We start from the raw sequence: 12,329 nt of genomic DNA, 5'->3' as shown, positions 1-12,329 counted from the left end.
AAGAAAAAGCAACATAAAATGTTGTAGGTGTTGGGACACCATGAGTTTCCGGGTAAGCTTCAGTGCTCTTAGGCACATATTCTGCCAGTCTATACTACTCTACTTCTACGATCCTACTGAGAGAACAGTCACCGTTCTTTTTAAGGTGGTCTCCCTCATTTGGTGTCTTGATAAAGGTGACGCAGAGCATTGGTACAAAAAAATCCCTTTGGTGTATATCTGGATTGAGAGCTAAGACTATGGTTTGTGATTCACATTATGTTCGTGCTGTTTTCCTTTGTTTGCACCTAAAAGAATATGTTCAGTTTTCTTGTAGAAAATTAGTATAATCAAAATTAAAAAGCTCTCTAACGATCTTGCAAGTCTTTTGTTTACACTAATTCTTGATCTGTACCTGGCAGAATATGGAAAGATACACACAATGCATCCAGTACATTTAAATTTAAATAAAAAATCCTCTGTTGCATCTCACACCTTCACAAAAACACACACACAGTCACAATACTAAATATTTCAGTGCCAGGAAATAAAGACAAGGTCACACAGAATTGAGATGAAAATGAAAGTAACTTGATAGCCTCTGTGGAAGCCCGCTGATTTCAGGAGAACTTATTCAGCCTCTTATGCCCGAATGATGGTTAGTGTCAGGATTACACCAAGCATCTCATTTAAATGTTCGCTGATTGCTTAAGTTGTTTTGCTGAAGGAATGCTAGAAGATATTTTAAGCCAAAAATGAGACCCTATGCTTCCAATAATGACATTTCATTGGTTTCTGGGTTTTTTTCTGATACTGCTTAACTAGTCATCAGCTCGCAGTGAGCACCTAGTTCTACAGAGTGGAGATCTCATTACAGCACTCACTAAATCATTCAAAGTTCATTTGTCATGCAGAAGACACCATGCAGCAGCTACTATTCCATATTTTTCCAGAGTATGTGATCACACGGTGTGATATGGCAGAGGTGGCACCTTCCTACCCCGAGATTTAAAAAGCATCGCCGTGAACAACAAAGTTTTTCTTGTGGGTTGGTTGACATCAGCTAATATATCTGTTATTAGAGGAGAAACGCTTCCAGGTCTAACAATGAGAAGTTGATATGACATATGTCAACCGCTAGTTCTAGTCATTAGTTTCTCTTTGCCTTGACTCTACTCTGCTGAATCTTTCATGTAGTTGACTTCTTTGATCTAGAGCCTTTGATGGTGGATTGTAAATACAACATCATCATGTTTTCTGTTGCTGTCAGGGTTAGCTCTTGACACCTGCTTGATGGATTTGTTCGTCAGTTTCTTTGTGTTGACGGGGCTGCTGCTTTCTTAGTTTGAGGCAGTGAAATGCTGCGTGACTGTCACTGTTTGTGCTCCTCTCGGGAAAATAATCCTTAGCATTTTTATTGTGGTGCAGACAATCACAGACATGCTCAAATTTAGGGGTTGCTGAATCTAAACAGCAGCTTATTGTTTAATGATGTGAGTCTTCAGGGGGATTCTAGTTTTCAAAGGTACTAATTGGCTGAGATTTGAAACATTGCATCCAATTTTAGGAATACTTTCAATGCTTTTAATCATGCACCTTTCTCAGCACCTGGGAAACATTTAGGTATTTATGAATTGTTAGATATTTATGATCTGTTTTTAAACATCCCCTTCATATTTAAATGATATTTTAGTCATCCAAACAAGCAAAAGCATATTCTCCTCTCATCTCTGACAGTAGTGATTGTTACAGTTTCATGAGAAATATTCTCTTCCTCTCCTAACCATTCTGCTTCTCCCTTTCCCTTTCTTTCCAGATGATAACTGCAGACTGAGTGACTACCGTCTGCTGAAAACCAAGATTCTGGATTTGCATGACAAACGATACATGGGGCCTAATATCCATGGGGTCCACAAGGACAACATGGCTGCCAGGAAGCAACTGGTTGATATGATGTTCAAACGCTTTGATGCAGATAACAATGCCAAAATAGACGCCAGCGAACTCTCACAGGTAAGGGTATTGAACAACATGAGCTTTAACACGCAATAAAATATCTACTAAGAAACCATGCATACTTCACTCAGTCGATTACTGGCATAAAGGTAGAGTGCAGTAACTTAACCTTGACTAAGCCACCACTGATCGTCTGACAGATTTGAAGATGTGTATAGGTACTGGAGACCTTGTGATGTTAGCGTTTTGTAACTGCACTTCAATTTTCAAGACACCCCGCAGCGCCTCTTAAGTCCGTCAAAACCGCACAGTCGTTTTTATGTAAATATCCATCCAAAAGGAGACTACAAATGAACAAACCATCTGTGTGCTCAGGTGTTTAAAGTAGCTACTTTGATGCCTGCCTTAATTGTGTCCATTTTACTCCTCTTATGCTTCCCTCTGGTAGCTGTGGTGCGTGCCTCTAGGTAAATCTTTTGAAAAGCAATGTGGGTCAAAGGAGCCTTGTGCTCATGGGAGACTGCAGCCTTTGACCAGCACTGCCAAGAGTGATGGTTGTAAAAAGAGCTTTTCGTGGATGCCATGAGGAAAAAAGATATTCTGTGCATAACAAATAAAGTCTCCCAGTACCCGAAGACTGATTTAGTATAGAAAGTATTTAAATAATTGAAAGGGTAAGCAACCTGCGGTGGTTTTCAAAACCATGAAACCAGCCACTGCTCGTAGGTCAGTTTCCTGCTGATCCAGTAGGATATCCCATCTGTACAGGGGTCACCTTGGTCAGCTTTGCCATTGCACTCGCCCGATGCGGGAGGTCTCATTAGATTAATTTGAATATATTTTAATATTTTGAGTTCAAAGCATCTAAATAATTCCTCAAAAACAGTGATATTTTTGCCATATTTTCATATGATTTACATATTTTTCCATGTTTTTACATCTACATGGAGCCTCAAGCCAGCATGAGAGAAATCAGTGCTTAGTGAATGAAAAGCATAGTCAACAAACCATGTTGTGCTGTGTTTTATGGAATAGTATTGTCAGTATGCTCTGAAGGTAAATTTGAATATGCCCTTAAAACCTACTGAACATTACTTTGGACAGATTTTCAAACCTCGTGGGGATCCCATTTCTTGTATTCCAGGCCAGGCTGAACCACTCCATGATTCCGCAGGTGTTTGAATGACACAAACTAGTCAGTAATAAACATCCAGATGGAGAAGCTCTTTTCAGGGGTTCCTCAAGGGCTGCTTTTAGCCCTCCCCCTCCTTTTTATCCTTGACACATATGAGAATGTTGGCAGATTTCATAAAGTGTCAGCTACACAGGAGACATTCTCAGAGAAAAGAGGAGATGGGAGTAGAGTACAGGTACAGGTTTTTCAACAAAATCTAAAGGTGTATGGTGCATGCATACATTCATGGTCCTCTCTGACTTTGAAATACACATGGCATTGCATGCCTTTTTTGGACATAGTCTTTTTATGTCTTTGTATGTTCTTCTTATGTTTTGTCACTCTAAATAAGTATTTACACACATCAACAGCCTAAAAATGTTGAATGAAATCTTTCAAGCGTCTACTGCATGATAAATAATTGCATATAAATGTCAGCGAAATAGCTTCATCAATCTGATAAATCACTTAATGAACGATGGAAGTTGTGGGTTGACAGTGAGTCTACGTAAGGGCGCCTGGTTGTAATTATGGACTGGGTCTTTAATGAGTTTCTATGTTGGTGTATGAAATGTTGCCTCAGAATGTAATTTCAGAGTAATTAATAGTCTTTTCTCTCCAAAGGATGGGAGTTTTAAATATCACACACAATACATAAAGGTTCAGATTCATGTAGGTTGCATTGTCAGGGCAATCTGTATGGTTTTCTTAACTACACTTACTTTAACTACTGAAGGACTGTGGAGTTTTGCCTTATTGACAAAGATGATCATGGAAAAAGCCAATAGATTTAAGCAAATTCCATTTTGGTGTGAACAAACCCTCAGAAAGAGCACAGCACAAGCAAATTCACAATCTTATCAGCAATTGAAAGTACCAAGTGCCAAAACCACAGCTGCCACCCTTGTGCCCTAAAGTGCTCTTTATAATTGGAGCATTCTGTGATCTCATTTGAAATTCTAGGATGGAAATCCCTCACCCTGGCTTACTTGACTTGCTAGAATGTGCACATGAAGGGGCACAGGGCGCAATTGTCCCTGCCATTTTAGTCGTGGATGCCCTTTTAAAATGGCAAATCAAAACTTCTTTTTTCCTTCGTCCTTTTCCATCATTTGACCAAAGACAGAACGGCTGAAAATTACACCTTTTTGCAAGAAAGGTATAAGAAAACAGTACTTTGTCTACTGTGTCCCTGCTCTAGCCCCTGTCTAAGTGTTGTGTCTAAAAAACATGTTAAAAAGGTTATGTTGTTCATATGTTTCAAGCAGAGTCTTGTATCAAAACTATCCTGCTGTTGTTTGATTTTGCACTCTTAAAGGTATTTTAAACTAACTTTTCAGCCAAAGAGACCATTTTTTAATTAGAATACACAATACATAATCAAAACAAATTCATGGTCATAGTCAGAGTTTGTTATGCATCTCTGGAAACCTTTTGGGAAAGATTTTGTGTTTTAATTTAAAAAAGAAGTTTGAGAACAGGTGACCCCTGCTCACTGCTACAGCATTTTAGGAATCAGACCAGAGCAAATTATGTCCTCAGCTTGACTAGAATCTGTGTAATGAATGTGCAAATCTTGGAAAATATTCTAATATAAAAGACAAGTTCTACACTACAGCTGATGCTTCAGCATCCTCTTGCCAATGCAACGTATGTTGGCGCAAGTAGCTGTGGAACATAATGTCTGTCCTGCCAGAATAGATCCTGTGCAATTACTGAAATGGCTAAAATTTTATGAAGTAGTAAAAGCTTAACAGTGTCTGTGTGTAGCTGCTAATTGTGAGATAGGTGTTTTATCTGACTAACCAGCCAATGTTCTATTTGCTGTGTAGATTAAGCTTCGATTAGAAACAGGCAGAAGCTGCATTCTCAATAAGCATTACAGCCAGTTATTCCGTCAATGATGTGTCTCAGTTCATTTAGCTCACAGGGTCTGCTGAAAGCCACTGAACATGTCCATGGTCCTCTTTTACCGCGGTTCAATAGTCCCTCGCTACTGAAAAGTGACTGCAAAAATATAAAGTAACCAGATAAATCAAAAGCTTGTGTGTGGAGAGGAAGGCCATGTCATGAGATATTTAAGATTTAGAGTTAAAGCATTAAAACCCCAGAGATTTGTCCTGTAAGTGGTGTTTGAGTCACTCAAAACACCTACATTACTCCAAGCCAAAGCAAGCCAGAAAAAAGGGCCAGAGAGTGGAGAATATTTTGAGCTTCAGTGAATTCTTCCTGAGGAGTCTGTGTGACATTTTAAGTGATTGTCACTCGCTCGGGTTCGATATGGTTTAGATGCAGATCAACAATAAATTAGAAAACGCTTACGAGAAAGAAAGAGGAAAACATTTTGCAAATTAGATCTAATAATTTCACACACTATAGACAGTTTCATTGTGCATGCCACAGTTATATATTACTTGCAGTGTTTATAGGACGCTCTAAGTGTATGCCATTACAGGTGACTCCTAAATTTTGGGTAAGTCATCTGGGAAGGGACTGATCCAATGGGTAAGGCATGATGCATAAAGCCGTCCCTTGTGATCAGCATTTTGACAGCTGATCTAATATGATGGATGTTTTACTGCCAGGGCCATGTAGAGTGTGTTGAGTAGGATCATGCTTTAGCAGGATGATGAAAACCTGCTCAGTGTTTGGTGCCTTTTCTCCATCTTTTGAGACAAAACTTCACTGACTCTCAGTTTGGCTACGATAAACCGTTTAGATTTATCTCAATGTTGACACATTACTGAGATTATATCCAAACTTTTCAATGTAGACAATAGATCAAGTACACAAAGTAAGTACATTTATTCAAGTGCTGTGCTTGAGTACAATTTTAAGATACATTGAAAGCTACTTCATGCTTTTTTTCCACTACATTCCATATACATTTTTACCTTCTTTACTAGAATACAACCAACACTTTAACAAACTTGTTTTCATCAGGGTTCAGACACTCCACTGTAAACATTATGAATAATGTATGTTTGTGTTACAGACATTGACGTCAAAAATTTCAAGGTAATTGGCAATAGATAGTAATTTTATCTGATCCTGGACGAGTGGTTCCTAAAATTCCTGCGATGTCTTAAAGCTTGGCCAAGGATCTCAAGATTTGTCTTTTTACTGTGAATTTCAACATTTTTATTACATTTACAACACAACATTCTGTATTTTCAGACATGTCTAAATGGAAAAAATAAACAGTAAATATCGAAATCTTATTTAAAATTCTGTAAACTAATGCTGTTATGCCGCCGCCAAGATTGGTTAACGTTACAGCTGTGCTTTGGACAAACGATGGCAATGTATCTAACCAATAAACATACAGCTTTCTTTATTTTAGTTCACTAGTAATCTGCAAACATGCACAACAAAGCTACAAAATGCTCACCATAGTGGCCGTACAAGTTTTGGACTTCAGAGTCTGGAGTTCGTATACATGTGGTAAGGTTTTGGACTCAGGTTAGGAAAAGATCGTGGTTTTGGTTTCACATTAAGAAACACGTCATGTGTTTTTCTGTATCAAAACAGACCACAATCTTTCCGTGATCTTAACCAAATGTTGGCAGTGCCGGAACATAGCCTTAAAAGTTAAACAGTGTTGTAGTTGTTACTAGCAGCATTATATTGCCAAATCAGATAATTATGTGGAAAACAAACGACACATGTTGTCAGTGAGCATTTTATTGAGTCAGTATTTTTGAAACTCTTCAGATTCGATAAATCAACAATAATTTTTCATCATCTGCTCAGCAGTTGTGTGCGTGTCCCTCAGAATGTATTTATTTTTGCCAGTGAGTTGTATATAAAAGTAATTTCTCTGAGAAAAATGGGTATAAAAAAGGGAGAAAGAAGTAAAAAGTGTTGTCCTTCTTTAACCAAACATCAATACATTCTCATTCAAGGTTATCAAGCAAGAAGGTCTGTCCAAGGATGTCTCCGAGTGCACACTGTTCGACCTGCTGAAGTACAACGACGTCAACGACGACGAGCACCTGACAAAAGAGGAGTTTTACACAGCTTTTGGTGAGTCCAAGAGAAAAAAAAAACACATTTCAAGTTTTCTATGTTTGAAAGGCTTAAGACTGTCTCTGAAAAATGAAGGTTTAGGCATCATCTCATATTTTTGTGCCCACATTTACATAATCTGAGATAACATGAATAAGATGTCACAACTGGAATTCTAATCTTCAGTCAGTACTTTTAATTTCTCCTGATGTTTTATAATGCAAAGGTTTCTGCATCATGTCTCACCAGTTAGTAATAGTGATTAAACTGAAAGGGTAACTTGAAGCCACAACAGCAGAAATCAGTTTGAGCTCATGACATCATTAATATCCATACCTTCATTTTAATCCTCAGATTCTACTGACAGATGTGCTTCTCCTCCGACTGCTTCTCTTTTCATGGCATTAAGTCTAAGCCATCTGTCTTAAAATGTATAAACCTTGAGCGCTCCATAAAAGAAAAATGCTGTTTAATTAAGTTTTGATAGTTTAGTTTATTTTTCTGGCAACTAACTATTGTTGTTAACATCTGAATCTTCAGTCTGGTGCATTTCATTGGAAACATGGGTCATTACACAGTTATGATGATGATAAACTTGGAATAGTGTTTGATATCAGGCCGAAAGTTTACGTACTTTGAACTCCAGATTGCTGCTGTATTGTCAGTCCTCAGATGTTTGGTTCGGTTTGATGGATCAACATGGAAATGGCACCAAATGAAGCAGGTAAAGACTATTGTGAAAGAATGGTTCAAACCAAATCCCCCCTCATTAGACAGAGTAATGTTGACAGGCACTCTGCCATATCTGAGTTAGACCAACACATGTGCACCACTTTCCTCCTCCTCCCTTTGTTTCCTCCTCATGCTCTCTTTCATGGTTCCTCCCTGTCTGACATTTTCAGTCAGCTCAATATCCTCTGACAGAATATCCTCTGACATTTGGCCGCCTTCACACATTTAGCAGTGGGAGAGAATTCATAATCAACCTTCGTTTCATCGGCCCTTTGTCTTTAAAGCATTTCTTAGAGCAGACAAAGTCACGAGAGCAAATGGCAAAGCCAGGGAGTCTCATCTTTTCTGCTATTCTCCACATCATACGTGAATGTGAGAGCGAAGCCCTTCTGGCAAATCACAAAAAGAAAGTAACCCCAGCCAATCTGGGGAGAGCTGCGGTTCCTTGAAGACTTGAGTTTCTCTAACTCCAACTATTTCCTCTTCACTTTTCAGATCTTTTTTTTTTTTGCAAGCTTCCAGCTTAGCTCCTCACAAGGAAATGGGATATTTAATGTCAGTAAATCTCCCCTTCTGTGGCAGAGTTTCTTTCAACCTCCTCTTTTTTGCTTCTTTCCATTCTGTATCCTTATGTGCCACTTACTGTTGTTATTTAGCGGTGATGGATAGCTGGGCAAACACATAAACGACTGATTGCATAAGCCATTTTATTAAACCTCTTGAGTGGAGATTGCTCGTAGTTAGGAGACTATTAAAAAAGTGTGGGATTCAATCGAGACACAATATTCTTGGAATTTTTTGTGTCTGTCAACAACTCAACTTTGGACAATTTTTTGCACACTAGTGAAGCGCTTAAAGGCATTTCACCTCTGTTCACCCGATCCTGAATACTAGAGGACCATTTCACATACTTGGAGGTCACTGTGTTTCTCAGATGGTGTCATGGTTAAACCTACTTCACTCTGCTAAATGCTGAGGTGATTCAAAGACAGGCCCTCAGTGTGTGAGGCAGCTGAGAAATAAACACATAAAAAAGTCACAAAATCACCTCCTCTAGAGACCAGCAACTGGACTAACTAAGAGAGATAACATAGTCACGGTGCAAAGGAGTTGAAGCTTTAAAAAAACAAAGGATTTGTCAATACATTATCACTAGTCTTGTGGTCCTAAGACAGAAGTGGGTAGATTGTGCATCAGGGTCTAACACGCAAACTGAAACCTTATCAGCTGCATTGAGTTGCAGGTTGTGGTGTCAGTGGATTGAACAGGTATAGTATCGGTTTCACATTTACATAGCATTCACCACTCATCCAGGTGAAAAATCACCTGTGTCATCCACCAGTCTGTAATTATCTAATATCATCCATAAGATGCGCATTAGGAAATAAATGCTAATTGAGACAGCTTTATTTTTTATTATGTTATTGGATCGACAAAAACACACCAGTCAATCAGATTTACTGAGCATGGCCAATCTCTTTTATTACTGCTGCTGTTCTTCCACATTCAGATATAAATGGCTGTATAACGTAAGTTAGAGCTGCATCTTTTTTTTTTTTTTTTTTAAATATGATGGACCCACCATGGCTGTTTATATAATGCAATTGAGGGTATCTTCAGTAGTAACTTGAGTCGTAGCCTTGAACATTTTTCACTGACCTGTAGATTGCAGATAGAGCCAGGAGACCAGCAGTGCGGTGGAGTAACATGGACAGAGATCTGTTTATTGATTCGACCTCATAGAATATGGTCAGCGTGCCTGAGGCAGAAATGCATTGCAAAGTTATCGTTTTTCAGTTCATTGGCAGACATAATCTCTGAGTGGCAGCTATAAAAATCTATGCAAATACCTTAAGCGCCATCATAAACTGAGCAGCGTCATAAAGTAAGTCAGTTGATCCAGCGTGTCCACAATTATGGTGCATCTTGGGAACCATCAGCAGTAAATTCAGAATGACTCCCCATGAAAACGGCACCTGTCTGACTACTACTCTGCTAATAAGGACCCTTTGCACACCTTTGTGGAATATTCAAAGCGTGGCAACATTGTTTGTCAGGACAGAAGATAAGACTCTAATGTCCATGCATTATTCATTCCTCCTTTGCATAGACTAGAAGGGGGTTGAGAATCAATTTGCTTCAGCTAGCAGTGAGGAAACTGTCTGGCAGAAGTGATGTCTTTTAATTAGATGATGTTACAGATATGAATGATGTCTGCCATGCTACTGATAGTCAGCGCCTTGTCATCGTTGAATAATTTGGTGAATGATGGCCTAGTGCATCATGGGTAAACAGATAAGGTGTCATCTATCATAAAGTGTCATTAACTTTTTGTAGGAGAGTGTCCCAATACATCGGGGTATTGACTGTCAGACATCAACATCAGCTATATGCAGTAAGAAAAACCGAATGTGGAGTTTGTATGAGGAAACCTACACTGCTGCAGCATAGTGGGCACAGCAGTGACCTTGAATATGTTTCACTCAAGCATATACAAACGTTTTGTAACGTTTTGTTATAGTCTACAAATACCAATATGAGCTTTGGTAGATAAAGTACAGTACAGTAGTTGAACCTTATGCTGAACCCCAGTCAGTGTAGCTGCACTATGATTATTGCATTTCATTAAGTAAAAGTTATTCTATATGTGGCATGTGTAGCTGTGTTGATTTTACCATTATATGTTTTCATCTGCGCTGCATTAATGCTACATTTAATACTTTACTCAATGTCACAGCACAGCCAGATATTTATTGTACATCACATGAATAAGAGCTCAGCTCTTCATTTCCGTATGTATTCAAAATTGAACATGTACTTATTTTCCTTAGTCCTTGCCTTTAGTTACAGCAGTGCACAGAGGAGTGTGGGGAAAAGTAACATTTGTTAACAAGGTGTGATCAGGTGTGAATGATGCCACAAGAGGATAATTTCCTGGGACTCCTCACCAGTGATTCAGAACTGAAGAAGCCCTTTAAAGCACTGAGAAATTTTTAAACAAACTGGTCATCACACTGTTATTTGAAACGTGAAAGCTGAAAAGACAGAAAACATACTGTACATGTCATGGGTGGAACAGTGGTGCAGCATTAGTTCAGAAAGAAATGTTGGAAAAAGATGCACTCAGATAGCACATTTTATGTGTTTTTACATATCCTTCTTTCCTTGATCTGGAGCTGTGTCAAAACACGATGGTTAAAAGCCCTTTTGTGCAGTCAGTACTGTGAAGGAGGTCTATCATCTGCAGCAGACCAGTCAGCATCTGTGTCACTGCAAACTGAACATGGGAAAAGGTCATGCTCACAGTTTGCCACAAGTAATATCTCAACCTGAATGTAAAAAGGGAGCCTGGAACATTGCACTCCCGATTTTAAAGCCACCAGTAAGTATATTTGATTTCAGCCACAATTTCCAGACACTGTAACCAATGAACAGTGTCTAAGAGTTAGCTTAACATTGGCTAGGTTGGGACAGAGGGTTTAAAAAGCTGGTGCACATGAGGCAGACTGTGACCGCGTCCTTGTGCCAGTGTGCTTTATAAGCCCTTTGAAGTTGGCTGGACAATCACAGGGTGCTCTGCCAGTGCACCACACACTTTAATGTTATTAGTTTGGGTACACCTACTAAATGCATTCTCTGAGCATCTAGACATGCTGCTTCACCGACAACAATGAAAATGAATGTGCAAGTGCTTGGAGAGAATCCTCTTTCTGAATGCTCCCTCAGGCCAGTTTGTTGGCTCAAGTCTCATCCCCAACAAAACCTCTTCTTGGGGGACACACACTTTTTTAACACATATGAAAAGTCCCTTAGAGAGGCTATATTTAAACACTGGCAATAGCAGTTGCAGTCGTTGTCCTACTTGATACGAGTACTTTGTATTGCATTGTTGAGACTACAGTAGTCGTTATTTGCCCTCCAAAGTGTATCTGTAGATTATTTATTCTGTACGCATTTAGCTGAATCACAGTAATGATCTTAATTGTGCTTTTCCATCAAGTAGAATGATAATGCTATTTGTGCTGCACTGTGGGACATTTCTCACTCCTGCTTGTTGTTTCTTGGGTGCCAAGATATTGATCTGAACCCTGACACCTCCTGACAGAACACACAGCCAGGAGACACAGCTCTTTGATTTCTGCTGAGGCTAGATGTCTTGTTATATACCTGTTATATTCCTGAGGGGCTGGTGGAAAACTTAGATGGACTGTAATGTGATCCATTGTATTGTAATGTCGATGTGGACCTTGCATAGTTTGAGGAGTTGAAGATGGAGACTGACATTGTTTTTTAAGGACAGCACCAGTGTGTGTACTGTACGTTTGGATTAGGGATGATCCTCCATGTCCATAACTCTATGCTTTTCTGATATTCAGTGAGATGAGTTAAGTAAGTAATTGATGGCTTGTTGCCCTGAGATTACAGCACAGTGACACTGACCAGAAGGGCATTTGGGCATGTTGGACAGGTCCTGGGGCCA

At 39.1% G+C, this 12,329-nt stretch overlaps 1 protein-coding gene across 2 annotated transcripts in view; it reads left to right on the top strand.

Annotated features, from left to right (window-relative positions):
- Positions 1-12,329, top strand: part of fstl5 (follistatin-like 5) — a 154,252-nt gene that overhangs the window by 81,144 nt on the left and 60,779 nt on the right. For both annotated transcript variants that reach the window (XM_070962486.1, XM_070962485.1), the window contains exons 5-6: positions 1,796-1,992; positions 7,015-7,135. In XM_070962486.1, the coding sequence (XP_070818587.1) occupies positions 1,796-1,992; positions 7,015-7,135 (318 nt within the window). The remainder of the gene's footprint in view (positions 1-1,795; positions 1,993-7,014; positions 7,136-12,329) is intronic.

Source organism: Chaetodon trifascialis, chromosome 5 (assembly GCF_039877785.1).
Source record: "Chaetodon trifascialis isolate fChaTrf1 chromosome 5, fChaTrf1.hap1, whole genome shotgun sequence".
Classification (NCBI taxonomy): Eukaryota; Metazoa; Chordata; class Actinopteri; order Chaetodontiformes; family Chaetodontidae; genus Chaetodon; species Chaetodon trifascialis.
The sequence above is the reverse complement of the archived record's forward strand: the minus strand, read 5'-3'. Positions and strand labels throughout refer to the sequence as shown.